The sequence below is a fragment of the Myiozetetes cayanensis genome, unplaced genomic scaffold (assembly GCF_022539395.1).
Source record: "Myiozetetes cayanensis isolate MyiCay16 unplaced genomic scaffold, myiCay2020 scf5-8, whole genome shotgun sequence".
Taxonomy (NCBI): domain Eukaryota; kingdom Metazoa; phylum Chordata; class Aves; order Passeriformes; family Tyrannidae; genus Myiozetetes; species Myiozetetes cayanensis.
Genome location: NW_026087742.1, coordinates 39,161,651 through 39,181,034, shown reverse-complemented (window position 1 = coordinate 39,181,034; position 19,384 = coordinate 39,161,651). Strand labels below are relative to the sequence as shown.

Sequence of the window (19,384 nt, the reverse complement as noted above, 5' to 3'; positions counted from 1 at the left end):
CATTCAGGATCTTTCAAAAATGTTAGGTTTGATATCTTTACATACCTGTAATATAGCAACTTGAACTGAACATTTATTTAGCACCTGTATATATGAAAATAAAGGGAATATTACCATCTTCAACTGTTTGGTTTTGTTTCAATCTATATTTGCACAGGCATGCATATACACTAAAATAAGCCATACAATCTAGTACTCAAAACTAACAAGGGGAAAAGAAAAAAACAAACAAACAAGCAAACAAAAACCCTGAAACATTGCAATCAAGACTGTTATTACAGGATAGAGACTCCATTTCAAATCACAATGATGATACCAAACTAAGGAAGATACCAGAAGGAACTGTCTATGGCCTCGCTTGAAGGTTTTTTAAACATGAAAAACATTAAACTGTAAAACATCTTAGGGATGTACTCTTCCCAGATTCCAAAGTTTCACTTACAGGTGTACATTCAAGTAATGTAAACGGAAGACTTGAAAGTAGACTGACAACATTTCTTTTTAAGGCAAGAAAAAAGCACTGCAGTCAACAACTGCTACCCTGAACAGGAGTTTCAGGACTTAATACTTCAAGTCCAAAAGGTATAAGTGAACCTGACCGCATCTTAGGGTGAAAAAACAATCCAAACAATTTAAGTGTTTCCAGCAGTGAAAAATCCATTACTTTCTTAAGAAGTCTTAAGACTTGCTAGTCTTAAGAAAGTATTTTACTAACTTTGCAGTTGCAGATTTCTAATCCTAATTTGTACAGCTTCTGCCAACACTTGAATCTTCATATACTTTGGTCTCTTAGAGAAACTTTCCATCAATATTTTTTCCTGTGATATAAATAAATTTTTAACTTTCTCTTCTGATTAAGCAGTGGTATAAAACCCCATATTTGTGTTTATGGTTTTCAAGGAGCTGGGGCATTGTCATATCCTCTTAAAATGTTCAAAGGGTTTTCTTTGTCCCTTCACAATTTTTCAGCATTCTCCTGAAAACATGCAGCAGGACCAGACTCAACACCTATAAACACAAAAAATATCCACAAACCCCTTCAAATTATATTTGCAAAGATCATACATTTCTGACAGCTGTCAGGTTGCAAGCCCATGTTCACCTTATTAAATGTACTCATTTTTCTCCTCCACCAACCAACTACTTTCCATAGTCAGTGTTAACCACCCCACAGGCATGCCACATTTGCTCTCTCTTGACTTGTTGAAAATGTCCCCAAATAGATTATGCAAGTACAATAAAGAATGATTGCAACAATTTTCAACTCTCAAAAAAGAGAAGCATGTTTTCCAACACAGAAGTCTCACCATACTTTTTAAAAACAAAAAAACAGAAGCAACAGAATTCCCTCTAAAAACTAAAGAGAAGAACTGGCCATTGTCAAGAATAAACTATGTTGAGAAGCTGAAGTGCATGTACTTCATTGCTAGTTCAGTTGTATTGAGTTACATCAACAAATGTATCAAATTAAGGTAACACACTCTAAAATCTATCTCTACAATACAACCAGTCAGTAATTCCTAAACGGAGATTTATGAGCCAAAAAACATCTCCTCAGGCATTCATGATTGTCATGGGTTTGCCCACCAGCCAGCCCCTGGGGTTGAGGATGGTTTTGTCCAGGTGGATTTCTAGAGAAAAGGCCCATCAAAAGTTTTAGTGATGCCTCTGCCAACTACATATTTAAGAAAATTGAAGAGAAGCCTGTTGCAAAGATGAAATTAGTAGCCACGTAGGAGAAGAGGCAGGCCCCAAGTGGGGTCTGGCCTTTTTATCCTAGAGATAAAATATTTTATAAATAATTTATATTTACCTAGAAAGTAAGATATTTGTCAATACCTTATGAATGTATTTTTACACATACACGTTGATTTTAGCAGTAGCAGTTTCTCAAGTGTTCTCGTAATTTCTGCTTTTCCTCAGAACAAGGGAATTTTACCTCTCCTATGGTAAAGCTCAAGTCCTAATTATTGTAAAGGTTTCCCAGCAGGTAAGTTACATAGCTCTCTAGCTTCCCTGTATATGTAGGCTAACTAGTGATTAACAAGAGGGGCAACAGAAAGGTATTTCTTCAATGTACCGCTTGTTTTAATGGAACTGATAGTTCTAGACATGAGAAGGTTCAAGGGAACAATTTCTTTAATAGATAACCTCAGGCTCAGAGCAATCTTTTTCAAAGCAGTAAGTTTCTCCTGCATGCTTTCTGCAACTTATAAGTAATTTTAGCCTTAGAGGAAAATCACTCCTCTACAATATTCATGGATTTAAAATAACAGCTTATACAAATAGTAAATCCCAAGGAAGCCGAGTTCTTGTGTACTCCCTACCTCTATTCCTCATCATCATTTGTAAACAAAAGTTAAAGGCAAACAAGGTAAGACAGAAAAGGGTGAGAAGATGAACAGAATGGACTTAAAGAGGAATGTAAACTTTACTAATGGCAATGGTCCCAATGTTCCTAAGGCCATGACGGCAGTGGTAATCTAGGACGGCTTTGGAACACCAACACACACCATCACAACATTATAAATCTCTCTGGGCTTCATTTAAATATGACCTGCTCTTTTAAGAACTGCAACTTTTACTAACTAATCCAAAAATACTTACACTGACATTTGGCCACTTGAAATGAATCAAATTATTACAGCAGAAAAAAAAAAATATATCCAGTTATCCTTTCTTCAACTTTCAATTTGTAAACAAAGAATTCAGTTGACTCAAAAGGCAATGTCTTTACTATGAAACCTATCCCATATACTGCTTTTATTGAGGATTTCTGCTCTTTTTGCATGGTGGTGAGACAGTGGCAAGGGTGAGGACCTGGGGAAGAAGTGTGAAGATGATTTTTTTACTTGATAATTTTCTAGAAGCAACCAGATTCTTGCCCAAGTATTTTTTTGCAGAAAGCAGTAGGATGAGGTCATCATAAAAAAACTGTATCTTTAACAGAAGTCTAAACTGGTCAGTTGAATGACCACCTCATCTAGGATGTACCATAAAAGAACTAAAACCCTTCCCAGCTTTTAAATAATTCATTTCCCTGTTCTTTTCTTTTTATAAATTCACTTGGCTGCATCAAAACAACAACACAATTTTTAAGCAGTCATCAAATACTTGGATGGCAACTGATTATTAGAAGAGGAACCAAAAGGGTTCTCTTCCAAAGACAGAAGCAGTGGAAGTACTTGGAGAAGAGCTATATTGGGTTTACATTGCAAGGTTTTGGTAGAGGAGGAGGAGGGCTGTAGAGGTGGCTTCTCTGAGAAGACACCAGAAGCTGACCTCATGTCAGACACAGATAGTTCTATGGGATCAAACCACAGATTCATAGAATACCACGTTGAAAGGGCCTCAAGAATCATCTGGTCCAACCTTTCTTGGCAAAAATCACAAATTGATTCTCCTTATTGTTACCTGTTTTATTTTTCATGATGTTTATTTGACTTAAAGGCTCCTTAAAGATGGAAAATAATCCTGTTGGTGATACCTACTTCCATTGACATAATCTTTCAGAGAGCAAGAGTACCTTTGCAAACAGACACTTCAATCCACATCTGACATAAAAACCTCTCTTCTTTAAACAACCTCAAAATATCAAGTAGCATCAATAGCAGAATGAAAGATATGGCCCAGGCATTGCAGCACCTTGTATTGTGCTTTGAATATTGAGCTAAAAGAAGGTAAGACTTCTTAAGCCATTTCCATACTGTTTTCCCATACTGAACTATATTAGGTAAAACACCAGTGCAGCAACATGTTTAAGCTTTTGTGTCCTGTGAAATACAAGTTGCATAACTCAGGAGAGGGAAGTGATTTAAACTGATAACTTCTAAATAATCTGAAAAACTATACGGTAGCACAGCCTGGAGCTCATAACATGCTGTGAAATATATCTTTCTAATGAAAGTTATTTGCACTTCACAGGGTGCCAATGGGAGGTTATATTAATTCCCCACAGTACTTCAATTCCATATTAATATGGAAGAAGGTCAAGTTATTTTTCTTCAGTTTAATATTCACTTCATTGCTACTGCCTACAAGATCCTGAGACTTTTTCACCTTTAATTATACACTTGAGGAATCCATAGCACCACATAGTCAAAAGAAGACCATAAACATTGATTTCATTTAATGGTTGATGTTCTCACAGAATACCATGAGGAATGATCAAACTTGTGAAGAATATTATGCTACTTTTGGTTACCCTCCTTTTACTTCTAAGCTCTTGAACACTTAAAAGTGAATTCAAAAAGGCTTTAAAAAGAGCTACTAAAATGACCAAGAAACCAGAGAAACTATTAGAAGAAAAAATGAGAACAGTTTGTTCAGTCTAGCAAAAGGATGTGATTATTCACCAAGCAAATCCAAATCAACAACAGTGCAGAAATGTTGAGTGAAAGGAAAATGAGCATAAGCAAGTCTGAATTTCCAGTTTAAATTTATTTTTAATAAGTTACCCAGCTCTTGGATAACAAGGTTCTGGAATGGCCTTTTAGCAGAAATAGTAAGGATAAAAATTGTTTTTAAAACAGAGCTTGACAAGTAGGCATTACATGATGTAATACTAGCAGGAGACTGGATTTAATAAAGGAAATCCATGATACCAAATTCTCCTAAATTCCCAATTTATTTATAATTAGTTTTGAGAATATACGAAAAAAACAGAAAGGCAAATACCTAGTGCTGTTTTACTTATCATTCAGTAGAAAGAAGGACTGCATTGTCCTCTGTAATTTTTGCAGAGGATGAATACAAAAGTTATTTACTATTACAGGAAACTGCAAATTGCTGTAGCACTTCTGCCCACGAAAACCCAAGAGATCTGTACAAGTTCAGTGACCACAGCATCATATTTTCCAACGTAGTAAAGACAATATTCATGAAGCAGCTGGTTTCTTATTAATAGAATTCATTTATCTTATTCATAGCAAATGAAGCACATAGTAGACAACAAGCCAACTGGCCCATTAAGCAAAAGATTAAATTTGACCTTTTACAGAAATCAGTTTAAAAATTCTAATGTAAAAAAAAAAAAATCCACAATATTTTTTTAAAGCAGAAATGTTATTTCATAAGGCATTTGAAACCGAAGCCCACTCCTTTGGTAGCCTGATGTAATCCATTTATAAAATTTCTCTAAAGAATACCTGTTTCAATATTAAGGCCCAAGAACACCCATCTTGAGTCATTCAAGGACTTTGTTAACACAATAGTCATTACTGACAGTATGAAAATTCACTTGCAGGGAATACTGGTTCAAAATAAAACATCATGTGATGGCCAGAAAATAATGTAACAGTCCACTACCTACTGGCATTTGCTTACTTCATACATATTTGGCTAAAGATAATATGATACAGACTGCAGTTGCTTTAAGCACTAGAGGAAGCAATTAAGATTCTTCTCTGGCCAAGAACCAGCTTACTGTTGGTATCTTTGCATGAAAGGCAGAATACTGCTGGAATTGTTTTTGAAAGTTACGTCCACAATCCATAGATAACGCAGACACCAACAGAGGTTGCACAGGGCCCTATAAATGCCTAACAGAAGTAACAGAACAGATAACTTTGAAAAACTAATGCCAATTACTATGTTTCAACTTCCTTTTAGTGGGGAAAAAAGAAGACATACTCTCTCCCTCTAAATACAAGTAGGCAGGGCTGAAGTAGGCATGATGGCCATACACGTGCCCCATGAAGCAGCTGTTGGCTATTGTGAATGCAGTGAGAAGTGATAAAGGTAGGATTGATATCAAATCCTCAGCAGCCTTTTCCTACTGTCTTTTGCACTGTTTCCTTCTCTTTTTAAGTAAATAAGACTCTGGGAGTACCCCAGAACAACACAGGTTATATGGTCCAGTTTAGCTAGGTGTTACCATCACACCTTTACATATGGCCATAAAAAGGGGGAAACTTTTTTATTTAATTGGTAAGGGAATCATATTTAGGGACCAAGAAATATAAGCTACGTCTACATTAATAAAAGAGAATGATTGCTATCAAACTTCAGCAGTTGCTGTTCAATTAACTCAGTCCTGGTCGACTTAGAATCTGGAAAAGACATTGCAAAGATAAAATCTCATGAAAATATGTGAAGCAAAGATATCTGGGAAAATGCATCTCTCTGGAAAGTTAGAAAGGGTTGCTGTTTTGTGGAGGATTTTTTACATGAAAATAAATTCCCCAAAACAGACAAAAAGATCGTAGGTTCTTATGTGTAATTTTGTCTTTTTTTTTCCCGGACAACTAACCCCCAACATTTCCATATGTATAAACAGGTTCATCACTGCATTTTCATAATTAGGCTTATGAGAGGAGAGAACAATCCCTAAAAACTGTATGCCAGACACTTTAGGACAGTCTTTTTTGGGTGAAATTTCTATAAAACCCAGGTAAAAAATATCCCCTCACACCCCCTGCAAAAGACTGTATTTCTAATTAGTGTCTGTTTCTTTGTTTCTCCACGTGTCAAGTATTAAAATACTACTAATGATTGCTACCTAATTACAAATTCCAAAAGATATCTGCTAAATCTTATTTATATCACACCACAGCTCTCATTACTGTTTGCATCATATTAAAACACTTTAAAAGGTATAGTATTACTTACAACAGCTGTAAATCCATGGAACTTTCAACCACTTAAACCAAAAGTTATGTAGTTCCCATCTTTGAATATGTGAATTTGATAGGCCCTAAGATGGAGAAGACCTCAAAAATCGGAGGAAGAAAATGAAGCCTTCTGCACACAGTGAGCTATGAGATCACCTGTAGAAGATGTATGTCACTTCTTTGGATTGTTTAACTTTCAGTAGGCCTATTATGGAAGTTAAAAGTATTCAAGTAATTCTACAGTGGAATTTCCTATATAATCTATATGACAGCACCCTGGACTAAATTGCTTTTACAGAAGAAAGCTACAAAGAAATTACAAGGTACATGACTGGCAAAAAGTACAGGAAAAAATAGACTCGATGTTTTAATTCAAAACAGGCTGGAATCAATAAGAAGGAAAAAATTCAATCTGCCTTACGAGTCCATCTACAGCTGGACCTACTACATGAAGCGTTTAAGCATATAGATTTTAAACATGCACCTGAAAGATCTATTAAATTAGGTGACTGAAGAGTTATGAAATCAACAGTTACCTAATAATCAAAAAGGCCAGTTGCAACAGGAAAACATTTTTCCTAAATAGCATTTTTCCCCCTAATTCCTAAGTTAACAATGAAGAAACTCTCCTCCAGGTGCACTAGAGTAAACTATTTGCCTCATCTTAATTGTGCCTACTAACAGGGTTAAATGTCTGTCAAAAGGTAACTTTTTAATATAATAGGAGCATCTACTATATGCATAAATTAAGCCTTCCAAGAGATAGTAATGTGTTTAGTACCTCAGCTGATGTGAAAAAGGAAGTGTACTCTCTTGCTATAAATACTAACTGTAGGACAAGGCTGAAGTAGGTACTAGGGCCATACAGATCATAGAATCAATCAGGTTGGAAAAGACCTCTGAGATCATCAAGCCCAACCCTTGACCCAACAGTGCTGTGGTTACTAGATCACAGCACTAAATGCCACATCCAGTCTCATACTAAAAAACTTCAAAGATGGAGAATCCACCACCTCCCTGGGCAGCCCATTTCCATGTCTGATTACTCTCTCTGTAAAAAGTTTCTTCCTAATATCCAGCCTAAAAATCCCTTGACAGAGCTTAAGCCCGTGCCCTCTTGTCCTACTGCTGATTGCCTGGGAGAAGAGACCGACACCCACCTGGCTATAACCTCCTTTCAGGTAATTGTAGAGAGTGATGAGGTCTCCTCTGAGCCTCCTCTTCTCCAGGCTAAACAACTCCAGCTCCCTCAGCCTCTCCTCACAGGACTTGTGGTCGAGTCCCTTCACCAGCCTCATTGCTCTGATGTGATGGTAACACCCAACTAAACTGGACCATGTAACCTGTGTTGTTCTGGGGTACTCCCAGAGTCTTATTTACTTAGAAAGAGAAGGAAACAGTGCAAAAGACGGTAGGAAAAGGCTGCTGAGGATTTGATATCAATCCTACCTTTATCAGTTCTCACTGCATTCACAATAGCTTCTGTTTCATGGAACATGGTATTACAATTCTGCAGATTACTTGGGAAACCAGCACTCTCCAGAATTAATGTAGTAAAATCACATCCAAATCACTGACTTTATCTTGGGACCACTCCAAAGAAAATGAAAAATATTTGCATACTGCATTAAATGTATTTGTTCTACCTTTAATTTACATGGAATCTCTTATCAGATATTTATAAACATTACATTGTTACAGTAACTTCTTTGATACTTGATTGTGCAAATATTAATATTTTGTAACATTTGTAATACATAAGTTCAATTCTACCTGAAAAATCATACACATACTTCATGTAAAGAAACTTACATTTAGCCAATTTTGAGTTTATAGTCTTTTCTAACTGCATTATGTCTGTTTCATTGTCTCTTCTCTAAACATGGTCAGGGATGATGTGTTCCAAAACTCATCTCCACTGAAGCTCTTCAGCACAGTCCGGATCATTTTAACCCAAGAGAAATGATCCTACAAAATGATATGTAAATAAAAATTCCAGATCACCTAAAGAGATATGGCATGGTAAATAATGCATGTTTTTCTCTAGGGTTTATAGGTTATTAAATATTCAAAAATCAAATCCTAAGAGTTATCACTGAACTCAACTATTCACAGTTTGATATTCAAAAACAATTAAAGAATTAAAAAAAAAAAGGCCTTGCACGAGTATTTTACACTCCACTGATTTTGAAGGTGAGTAGGAGTAGCTAGTTTGCTTAAACAATTCAAAAGTTCTGTGCTTCAGGGAACCTGCAACAGTGCTACTTGAAGCATCTACAACAGAGTCTGCACAGAATAAGCCCAGGACTTCTACTTTGTTGAGGAAAATCTAGACATTTCCTCAGCTGTCCTAACACAGGAACTAAGGCAGTGTTCTGTGGAAGGCACAGTCATGAAACTAAAGGTTTTGAAATGAACAAAGGGAGAAAGATTTCTTACTATACCAGAGCAGACTTTATTTTCCTAAGGTTAAAAGATACTATAACACAACACACTAGAGCTGCATATAGGATACAATAAGCATTATGTCAAACACATTTGAAGTAAAAGTTTCAAAAACTGGAAGAACTTACAAGTTGTCATTACTCAAGATAGAAATATTGCTCTTAATCTAGCAAGGACTCACAAGTATTCTCTGCAAAAATAATGGTATTACTCACACCAAATCAAGGTTTAAATTACTTCTCAAGAGCAATATTCCTTTTACAGCAGTCCGTCTTAGGCAATCATAGAATTCAGGTTGGAATGGATACCTTAAAGATCATCTCATTCCAACCCCCCTGCCATGGGCAGGCACACCTTCCACTAGACCAGGTTGCTCAAAGCCCCATCCAACCTGGTCTTGAACACTTCCAGGGATGAGGCATCCACAACTTCTCTGGACAGCCTGTTCCAGAGCCTCACCACCCTCCCAGTGAAGATTTTCCTCCCAGTATCCAATCTAAACTCATACACTTTCAATTTAAACCCTTCTCCCTTGTCCTGTTCACTGCATACCCTTGTAAAAAGTCCCTCTCCAGCCCTCTTGTATGCCACTCTTTAGTTACTGTGAAGCTGAAGGAAGCTCTCCCTGAAGCCTTTACTTCTCAAGGCCCTACAGCCCCAACTCTCTCAGTCTGTCTTCAGACAGCTTAAGAAGAAAGTTATATTTCTTCATATTTGATTTGAAACAAAAAGCTGCCAATTTCTAGTGCAAGTCCAGATCAAAAAAGTACCCGTGTAGTATTCTGATCTGTCATTACTGTTTGTGTACACCATCTTACAGGTTTGAAATAGGAACTTTTTACTCCTTAACACAATCTCAGACTTCCTGTTACATGAAGAAAGTTTTTTAGCAAACAGAAAGACTTAAATACAACTACAACTCAAACTTTTGCCTGGGAAGAAAATCACACCATTGAGTTTATAAATACATATGTATATATACACATACACATACACACACACACACACATATATATATATATATATATATATATATATATATATATATATACAAGCACTACTTCTGTGTAATCTCATCACACATGTGGTGGGCATGGATAGAGTAAATTTAATATAAATTCATATGAAATGCTAGATTTGTACCCAGGTACTCATTAAAAAGGAGATGTGTCCAGAAATACATGCACACATATAAAAAAAGTCTCAAAAAGACAATAGCTACTTTATGTAAATGCAATTCTATAAACTGACTATAAGCATGCTATGCAGGGACAAGCACAATTCAATCCACCTATTGGACAAATAAAATTCTTACAATTTTTACCTCTCAAGTACTGAGACAAATTTTGGGTTTAAACTTTGAGTTAGCATCAGTTAGGTTTCTTATGAGCCGGGAGCTCAGCAACACCTGTTCCTGCCCACATAACAAGCAATACTGCTACTCTTCACCATACAAAAACTAGCATACCATGTCAATGTGGCAGATATTTTTAAGGATTACAGTGATTCTTTTCTTTGAACATCTCACATTGCAGCATGAGATGTTGTAAATTCGTTCTCTGCTCAACCTGAAGGAAAACTTTGGGCAACAGGTGAGAGAGATCCAAAGTGACTTGAAGACAAAAAGTGGCAAGGAATTACATAAGAGGGTAAACCTAGTGATGCTCCTGGCAATTCCCAGCTTTCACTTTATGCGCTTCAGAGCATGACTGCCGCTTTCACAACCCAGAAAGCTGTCACTGGTCAACTCACAGACCTTTAAAAGCACAACACTGCTCATGTTTATCTCTGCTCTCAGAACCTTTTGAAGATACCTTTTGAAAAAGTTAATATACTACATGAAGACGCGAGAGTATGGCAAGGCGAGATATATAAATTATCTTCCTATAAATTCACTTGTCTCTTGCTTTGCCCATTTATTACGGACGTCTTCGTCATCTAAAGACACCTAATCAGCGTCCCAAAACGAGACCCCCGGTAACACTACACGCCTGGTCCGTACCGTACAGGATCTACGCCGCGGCTCCGGGCACAGCGCATAGAGTCAAAATCGCAGAATCGTTAAATACCCTAAGGATTCTCTGATTCTGCTACTCTAAGCCCGCAGCCCCGAACCTGGGCTGTGCCCCCGTCGCCGGGCGGGACTACCCCTCCGGTCCGCGCCCCGGCGGCGGCGGCGCCCTCGCGCTGCCCGCGGCCCCCTCCGGGGCGGGCGCGGCCGGGCCCCCGGGCCGGGGCAGGGCTCCGCGCCGCCCCCGCTCCCCCGGGACACCCACCCGGCCCCGCCGCAGGCGAGGCGAGGCACGGCACAGAGGCACGGGGGAGGAAGGGAGGCAGCGGGGGAGAAAGTTGAGGAGGCGCCTTTCGGCGGCTGCCGGCAGGGGAGCCCGCGCCCGGCGCCCATTCAAACAAAAGAAGCCCCCTCCCCTGCCGGCCGCCCCCGGCCCCGCCGCCCGACTCACTTCGCAGGGCCCCGATGAGCAGGCTGCCGTCCTTAATCAGCTCCTTGATAAACTTGTTCGTCCTCTCCAGCTCGATCTCGTGACACTTGAGGCGCTCTCTGAAATCCGGGCTGTCCAAGTAGGAGTCGCTGAATTCCAGCGTGGGCAGCCCCATGGCAGCGGCGGCGGCCGCAGCCCCCCGGCCGGCGACGGAGAGAGGGAGGGCGAGAGGGCCGCGCCGAGAGCACAGGGGAAAGGGGGGCAGAGGCGAGCCGCGACTGCCGCCTCCCTGGAGAGGCTCCCGACCCGCAGCACCGGCCCGCTGGCAGCGCAGGCGGCGGCTCCGGCCGCTGTCACCCAGCTACATCGCTGCCCGCGGGGCACCGCAGGCTCCCAGCGCCGCCGCCGCTCCGCCGCTTCCGGCAGCGATCCCTCTTCCTCCTTGCCCGGCACTAACTCCAGTGCGAACCTCCCCCGTCCCGGCCGAGGACGCCCTCCTCCTCCTCCTCCTCCTCCCGGCGCGGCATGCTCACACGCCGGGAACGCGGCCCGGCGGCGCCCGCCCCTCGCTCGCCACCGCCCCCTCCGCGCTCTGCCCTCCAGCGGCGGAGCGGCCGCGCTTCGCACTGCTCGGGCTCTGCGTGAGCCGGAGCGGCCGCACGGACCGCTGAGAGCCGGCGCTCGCCGCCTCCTTTGCCGGGGCCTTTGGGAGATCCAGAGGAAGGCGGGAAGGAGGATCCACCACCGGGGCAAGGAGGATCACGGGCGTTTTGGAAGGGTGCGCTTGGAGGAGGCCGGTTTATGTCCGGGGGTGATGCCGGGGGGAGCAGCCCGCGGTGCTCGGGCAGGACAGCTGCCAGCCCGGTGTCTCCTGCCTCAGCTGGAGGAACAGCGGGAGCTGCGGCCGGAGGCAGCCAGCCCGAGCGGGCCTGCTCTGGATGGGAGATGTTCCCTGCACCCCAGCGCGGCCCTGGTCAGCCTGCCCGGTGTGCCTGCTCGGCGTGGGACAGGACAGGGCTCCGCGGGAGGGGTCAGGTTGAGAAGAGAGCAGCCGTGCGTAAAGGGAGGAGGAGGGAGGCAGAGACTAAAGAAATACAAGAGATAGGAACATCCGTGTGCTGCCTTGGCGTTTGGTTGCTGTGAAGTGGATACAACTCGAGCCAAATCCATCCTGAAGAGGGGCATCAGGAAACTGCAAGCGCGGTTGCTGCAGCAAAGTTGGTTTTTCACAAGTATGTGAGTGGGCTTATCTTAGTAAACAGAAGCACTTGGGCTGATTCTTGTATGTTTATCTGAAGTGGTTTATCCAGACACTGTGTCAGTATGCAAGTATGTATACAAATGTATACACGGGTTTGAGGAGAGTCTCTGTAAACACACCTTCAAGTCAGAAATAACTCCATTGGAAACAGCTATCAAGACACGGCCATAAAAGTAATTGTACTTCAAGACAGCCCACCAGTTGCCAAAAATAGTTTTCAAGAAGATGGTGATACTTCCTTCTGTTAGCCACGCGCACGTTCCTACCAAATCATTCACAGTCTCCATATTTGCACTGTTTAATGTGAAAGTGGAGGAAGGCTCAAAACTCCTGCACTTTTCACACTTCTTATCTGTTCATCAATACTCGCTTCTTTGTGTTCACAATAAATTTTTGTGAGTGTCAAAAATGCAGAAAAGACACTGCAGGTTCTAATAAGATGGCCTGCAGAATTTGCTGAAGTGAAAAAAAAATAATTCTCAGTTTTTACAAGGCTGAGACTTGCTCAGGACAGTTTCTGAGTTAGCTGTCAATGCTGATCCTTATAGACCCATTGAAGTCTCTTTTAATTCATAGTGATTGCTAAACTCTGCTCATTAACATGTTCCCTGAGACAAATCATTTTTCTAATAACAGAAAGAATGAGTCTGGAAAGGACTGTTTATTTCCTTGCTTTTTCAGGCAGTAGTATGTAATATTACTTGTAAATTAATAAACTTGATTTAAAATCCAGTTGAACTACTGGGAGGATGTTCCAAATAGATATTTTTTCTGATTATTAAAAACCTATTTTTCGGTCTACATATATTCACAGAGTCATTTTAGGCACACTTGTTCTTTCTTCAGTGCCATCTGTAACAGCAAAGATTCTTTGTCCTCTACCACATTTACTCTTTGATGTAGTTCTAGAATGCAATAATGTCATCTGTAAGTCTTCCATACAATACCTAAAATAAATCAAAGCTTTCTGTCATAAAATCAAATACTAGTTCCCTTCTTTATTCTCATAGTTCTTGTCTATATGTCTGAGTTTGATTTCATCTTACTTGATTGCAGTTTATTGAAATTACTTGTGAGACCTCTTTCAGTCAGATTAATGACTATGTTACTGCACTAAATGCCTTTGATGAAGGCTGTATTTTTCTATATCACAGCAACATTATTTTTGTCACTTAGATCTTTCTTTTCCTCTGTGTTCAACCAGCGGATACCAAAGTTAAAGCAGAAATATCTGTTGGTCGCAAAAACATGTACGTAGCATTTTAGTTCAAAGAAATTATTCTGGTAATCAGGATGACTCATTTCTTACTATATAATATTTTCATCCTCAGAAGTTCTGTAACCACATTGCTGCTTTTGGTATCAAGATCATGAATGGAACTATTAATGAGACCAATACTAATAACATACTCCCTCCAAGTAACTTACCATTATCCATTTAACCGGTTCCATGTTTCTCAGAATAATCCACATCTTTCTCAGCTGAACTGAGAATTGAACTTCCCTGCATACATACATCAAAGATCATGTAAAAATTCTACTAGTTCACATGTATTCACTGCTATTCCCTTTTCCCAACAAAAGCCTTTCTTTTTAAGGAAATAGATTTGTTGAGAATTGTCTTTGCTTCATGAAGCAATATGTGATCAATGAGCACCCAACACTTCATTATCTTCTACTGGCAGAGAAAAATTTTATACTTAGCCTATGAACTTAATGGGCATTTATGGCTGCATCTGGAGGAGGATCTGGTAAATGAGGGATTTGGCGCACCTGCAGAGATGTTAACCAACAAAACAAGTCTTGATGGAAAGATAAATTGTAGTGCGTGTTTTGTGTTGGAGTTAGGTGGAACTTTGTAGTTTGTTGCTAACTAAAGAAGACAAGGTATGTGAAGACGTGTGGGAAGTGTAAAAGACCTAACCTTTATAGTGAGCAGAAAGGAACCATATTTGGGTTCTTTTTTCTTTTCTTTCCCTGAGAAGATTCTAGTACATGACCCTAGCAGTAGCTTGCAGAACTTCAAAAGATGGGAGAAACTGGGGAGAAGCCTAGACTTTCCAAAATAGTATCTTTCTTGGAAATTAATAGTATGCTAGAAGAAGGTGAACCATATTGAAATGCAACTCCATTAGAACCCTAAGTAGGTAGAAGCACCAGTTCCTCAGGTAGAAGACTCTGGTAGATAAGTTAGCCTGATCTTATTACTAGCTGTGAAGAGATGAATGAAAAGTGAAACACTTTTTTCTGAACGCTGTGGAGCTTGGAGCTTTGTCCAGTGTCATTAACTTCTGTGTTTGTTATTCTAAGCTTATTCTAAAATCTTACATGCTAATGAGGTCAGATCAATTATTGTGGATTTCTCCTTCATCTTAAATGTAAACACTGAAGTATAATTTCCAATCAATGGCCCTGGTCTGACTCTAGAGGATGCCTGAAGTGTATTTCTATCATGGTCCTATTATCGAGGTCACCGGAGAAGAGGAAAGGAGAGGTGGGTATCGGTACTGCTTACTGCTGCACATCCCTACCCGTACTGTGAGGAAATGACTGTATATGCAGTCCCCAACGTTTATGGCTCTATCCTGCTCTTTTAAATGCTGTTAATTTAGCAGTTAATGCAGACAAGGACCGTGACTGCCTCTTATCTACTGGGGAATATTTTAGAATAGAGACTCTGCCAACTTCCCTGTTATTTCTTCTGCCTCGATGTACACAATTATGGGAAAATTACTTATAGAGCTGTGTGGCATTGCTCTGTCTTCTGAAAATTGCAGCTTTCCCTTGAGACACTGAAGGATTACATGGAAAAATGCAAGGACACTGATACTTATAAGTCCACTTGAACTGCTCAAGGGTAAAAATTAGCTCTGTACCTATATAGTACAGAAAATATTAATAGCATAGAAAACCCCACTCAAGCAATTATTTACAGAGTATTTTAATTTATTTTAGCTCTCTAAAGATCTTGCTTTATCCAAGTTTCCCATTGGTTTCTTCATGGGAATTGCCAGGATTCCCAGTAACTTGCTTGGATAAATTCTATTAAAAGTTTTCAGTTTCTCCTTATTAAATTAAGATATTAGATGCTAAGCTTGTATTGGCTAGCAGTGATAAATTAAAAAAAATGAAAATAAATAAAAATTAATGAGGAAAGTAGGCCTAAGTTTTGTAATTCCTTGCATGTATAAACTGAAAGTGATACTATTCTGTCTGTCTGGAATACAATCTCCATGTTGTTAACTGATTGTTAAATGATACAGCTGCCAATGTGTTCTGTTTGTTTTGTTGTTTTGAGTTTTTCATTGCAAGCTAACATTGTCAGAAGAGGAGAGTAGCTAGACAAAATTATAGTTTGGAAACCAAACCGTGTAATTTAGTGTGTACAGATCACTTTATACTGATATATTGGTCTCTGTGCACAAAGGTCGACTCACATGTGCATTCCTATCAAAGTTCAGATTGTCATCAATAATTACAGATTGGTAACATTTCTCAAAAAAAAAAAAAAAAGTAGTGTTTTTAATACATGAGTTAGCTCCAAGTGGTTTGGAGAAGCTTCAAACAGCAAAGTTCAAAGCTGAAATTAAAAATAATATTTAGTAACTCTTATACTATGTTTGCTTAAGCCTCCCGGGTACTTCTATGTTGAATCTGAATATTCCCTAACTGGCTGTGGTTCTGCCTTCTGGTATGCTCAAAATAGCATTTACCTCAAGAAGTAGATGCCTGACACCATGTGAGTTACTGACACTGAGACAAGCTGCTCCCAAATCCCAGATGGGATTGATATAGTACAAGTGACTGAGCAGATGAAGGCCTCTCAGGATTCTATGGGAAGTAGTGGCAGCTTAAAAATCACAACAGGGTAATGAGGACTGCTTTATATATCTTAGTAACTAAAGCACTAGCCTACAGACTGAGAAAGCTAAATGTTAGGTACTACTAAATGTAGTCTTGGTTCACAGTGTTCATTTCTAGAAGGGGGAAAGTTCAGACCACACCTTGCCTCACTTTCTTCTTGACTGCATTTGGGAGCTCCAATCAGCATAAAAAATGTTTGGATCACTCTCCAAGTCTGTATACTATAGAGAAGTTACCTCCACACTTTAATTTTCACTCTGGGACCAAACCATTTGAAAGGTAGCAGATGTAGCATCTTAACTGGAATTTGATTTATGTATTCTTTTATGAGATTCTCTTATAGCCTTTTGTCTGTATTTCCCTGAAAGTAACTTTGATACTTTATTTACTGTAATTTGATATAGGTAAACAATGGGATTCTCAAAATCATCATCAAGTTGAAGAGCAAGAAACTCAATTTTAACATCATTATGCAAATTTATTCTTTCATATGCAGAATCTGAGTTCTTAAGTGGATACCTTCCTTACTAGGCTTGTCATTTGTGTCATGTTGAACATGAAAGGAGAAACAGGCTATAATAGATGAAAGCAAATTCTGGTCATGCCCTTAGTCAGCTGACTGCAAATTTGCACCGATAAGAGCTGGGTGATTACGTGGATGATAGATGGGCTAAAAGGCAGGGTATGTTCAGCTCAGCTCTGTGCTACACCTTTGCACAATGTTTGGGTCAAAGGGGATGTTTGGTTACTGCAGACTGTATAAACATCGAGAAACAGGAATAACAGAAGGTACCTGAAGGAAGCTCAGTCATTTTGGAAGATTGTGGTAGAACAGATTCCACAGAAAGCTTAGCAAGAGAGGGAAAATGGACAGACAACTCTGCTGTCTTCTTTATTATACGTCTCTCTACTGCATGGAAACTAGATAGATGCCAATTGCAGCCATACTTTATAGTGGAAACAGACATGGAGGCAGCAACTGGTAAGAGAGCCACAGATAAAGTCTTTGCTATGCTTCTTGGGTTTTCAGGGGCACAACCAGATCTACAAATACAGGGCAGTGAGATGGCATCATTTTCTACAGCCAGTAGTTTAACAGTATGATTTGAAGGTGTGTAAGGTCTTTAAAGGAAAGATCACTATTAATTTCTGACTAATCTTCATAGCTCATTATTTGTAAATTTGAAGTAGTAATTGTAACCTGCATTTTGTGCACTCAGCAGGAGAAGATACTAGCTTTTCCTTGCTGTGTCTCTGTAAGATATGATACAAAAGTCAGTAGGACCAAGAGGTCCTGGAAGCTCACATTAGTTACTGTTCACTGGAAGACTGAAGTCTTTAGAATTCAGTTCTCTCTAGCATGTAATCTGCATTTAGATTGACTGAGTAGAAAACTGGGCAAAGAAGATCAGGAAGTCTTTTTATGATATAGTCATCTAATTTTTTTCTGAGTGTGTTGAGATCTGCTAGGTCTGTCTTAGCAGAGCATCTGTGAGAATTGAAGGGGCTCCAGTAGCAACTCTTGACAATGGGCACTTGTAACAGGCAGGGTTGGCCTATTTCTAATACTTCACTGTGTAGGCAGAACACAGTTGAAATACCCATCCAAAGGGCAAGTCATGCAAGCCTCTTGGCAATCATAAAGCAATGAGAGCATTTTGCCAAGTAAAAGGCTAGATTCAGTTACGAAACATAAATCTGGACTTGGCCAAGTTAAATACTGTGATAGAAATGCTGGATAACACATGTACTACCAGTTTACTGAAAGCAATCCCTACTCTGAAAACTAAATTTAATTATAGAAAAGTTTACTCATAAAGTAATGCAATTCCAGTGAGAGAAAATACTGAACAAATGCCATTTTGAAGTAAATCTTTAAGTATTTTTTCATTGATCTAATTATGTGTTTATGGAAGTAGATAAGCCAGAAACAAAATCAATCTGTTTACCTGAACGCTCTTCTGATTCTCTGTGTTACATAAAGTTCTGCTTTTGTGCATGGTCAGAGTTGCCTAGGTCTTGATAGGGCTAAGTAGTTTTGAGTTTATGACTTCTGCTTGAATCCAGAAAAAGATATTCTTTATGGAATAGAAGGAAAGAATAATATCTGTGCTCACTCATTAAAGCCTATAGGAGATTTTCTAATCCTATTCTTCTCTAAAAACTAGTCAAGCAATTTATGTGAGAATCATTGAGTAGCAGTCCTAGGGTGAAAGACACAGGCTATGATTCCAGGTGTCTAGGGTCAGATTTAGAACAAAATACATACAATAAAATATATTTTTCTTTTTACAGGGAAGTGGACACAGATTGATAATGCAGAAGCAAGTCACTTCCATAAACTTGTCCACACTTGGAAGTTTACTAAAATACCTGTCGTAGAATAGCAGCATCCCTTTGAGGATTTAGAGCAAAATGGTGATACTAGAATAAATTAGGGATAACTATCTCAGTAAATCTCAAAATGTATAAAAGACATATAGTACAACATTAAATTTCTCAGGAATATTTTAGCTAAGTGTTCTTTCTTTATATGGGAACTCTGTTTTTAGGATTTTTTTTTCCATTTAGTGTGTAACTGATAACTGCTATGATGTGGGGTTTTCCCTTTGTCCTCTAAAATATGTGAGCTACATTGTAATTTCCAAGATATTGAAGTCTTTATTGCCCAAAGTAGGAAAGTGCTTCTTGTTCTAGTGTAAAACCAAATCAAATAGAAAGTGAAGTCTGTTTTTCCATGGCTCCATCTATGAATGCACAAT

At 39.4% G+C, this 19,384-nt stretch overlaps 1 protein-coding gene across 1 annotated transcript in view; it reads right to left on the bottom strand.

Annotated features, from left to right (window-relative positions):
• The window catches only part of ARHGAP42 (Rho GTPase activating protein 42), a 145,789-nt gene extending 133,800 nt beyond the window's left edge, over positions 1-11,989 (bottom strand). Inside the window, exon 1 of the mRNA XM_050333943.1 lies at positions 11,519-11,989. Coding sequence (XP_050189900.1) covers positions 11,519-11,672 — 154 coding nt within the window. The 5' untranslated portion in view covers positions 11,673-11,989. The remainder of the gene's footprint in view (positions 1-11,518) is intronic.
• Positions 11,990-19,384: the final 7,395 nt, after the last annotated feature.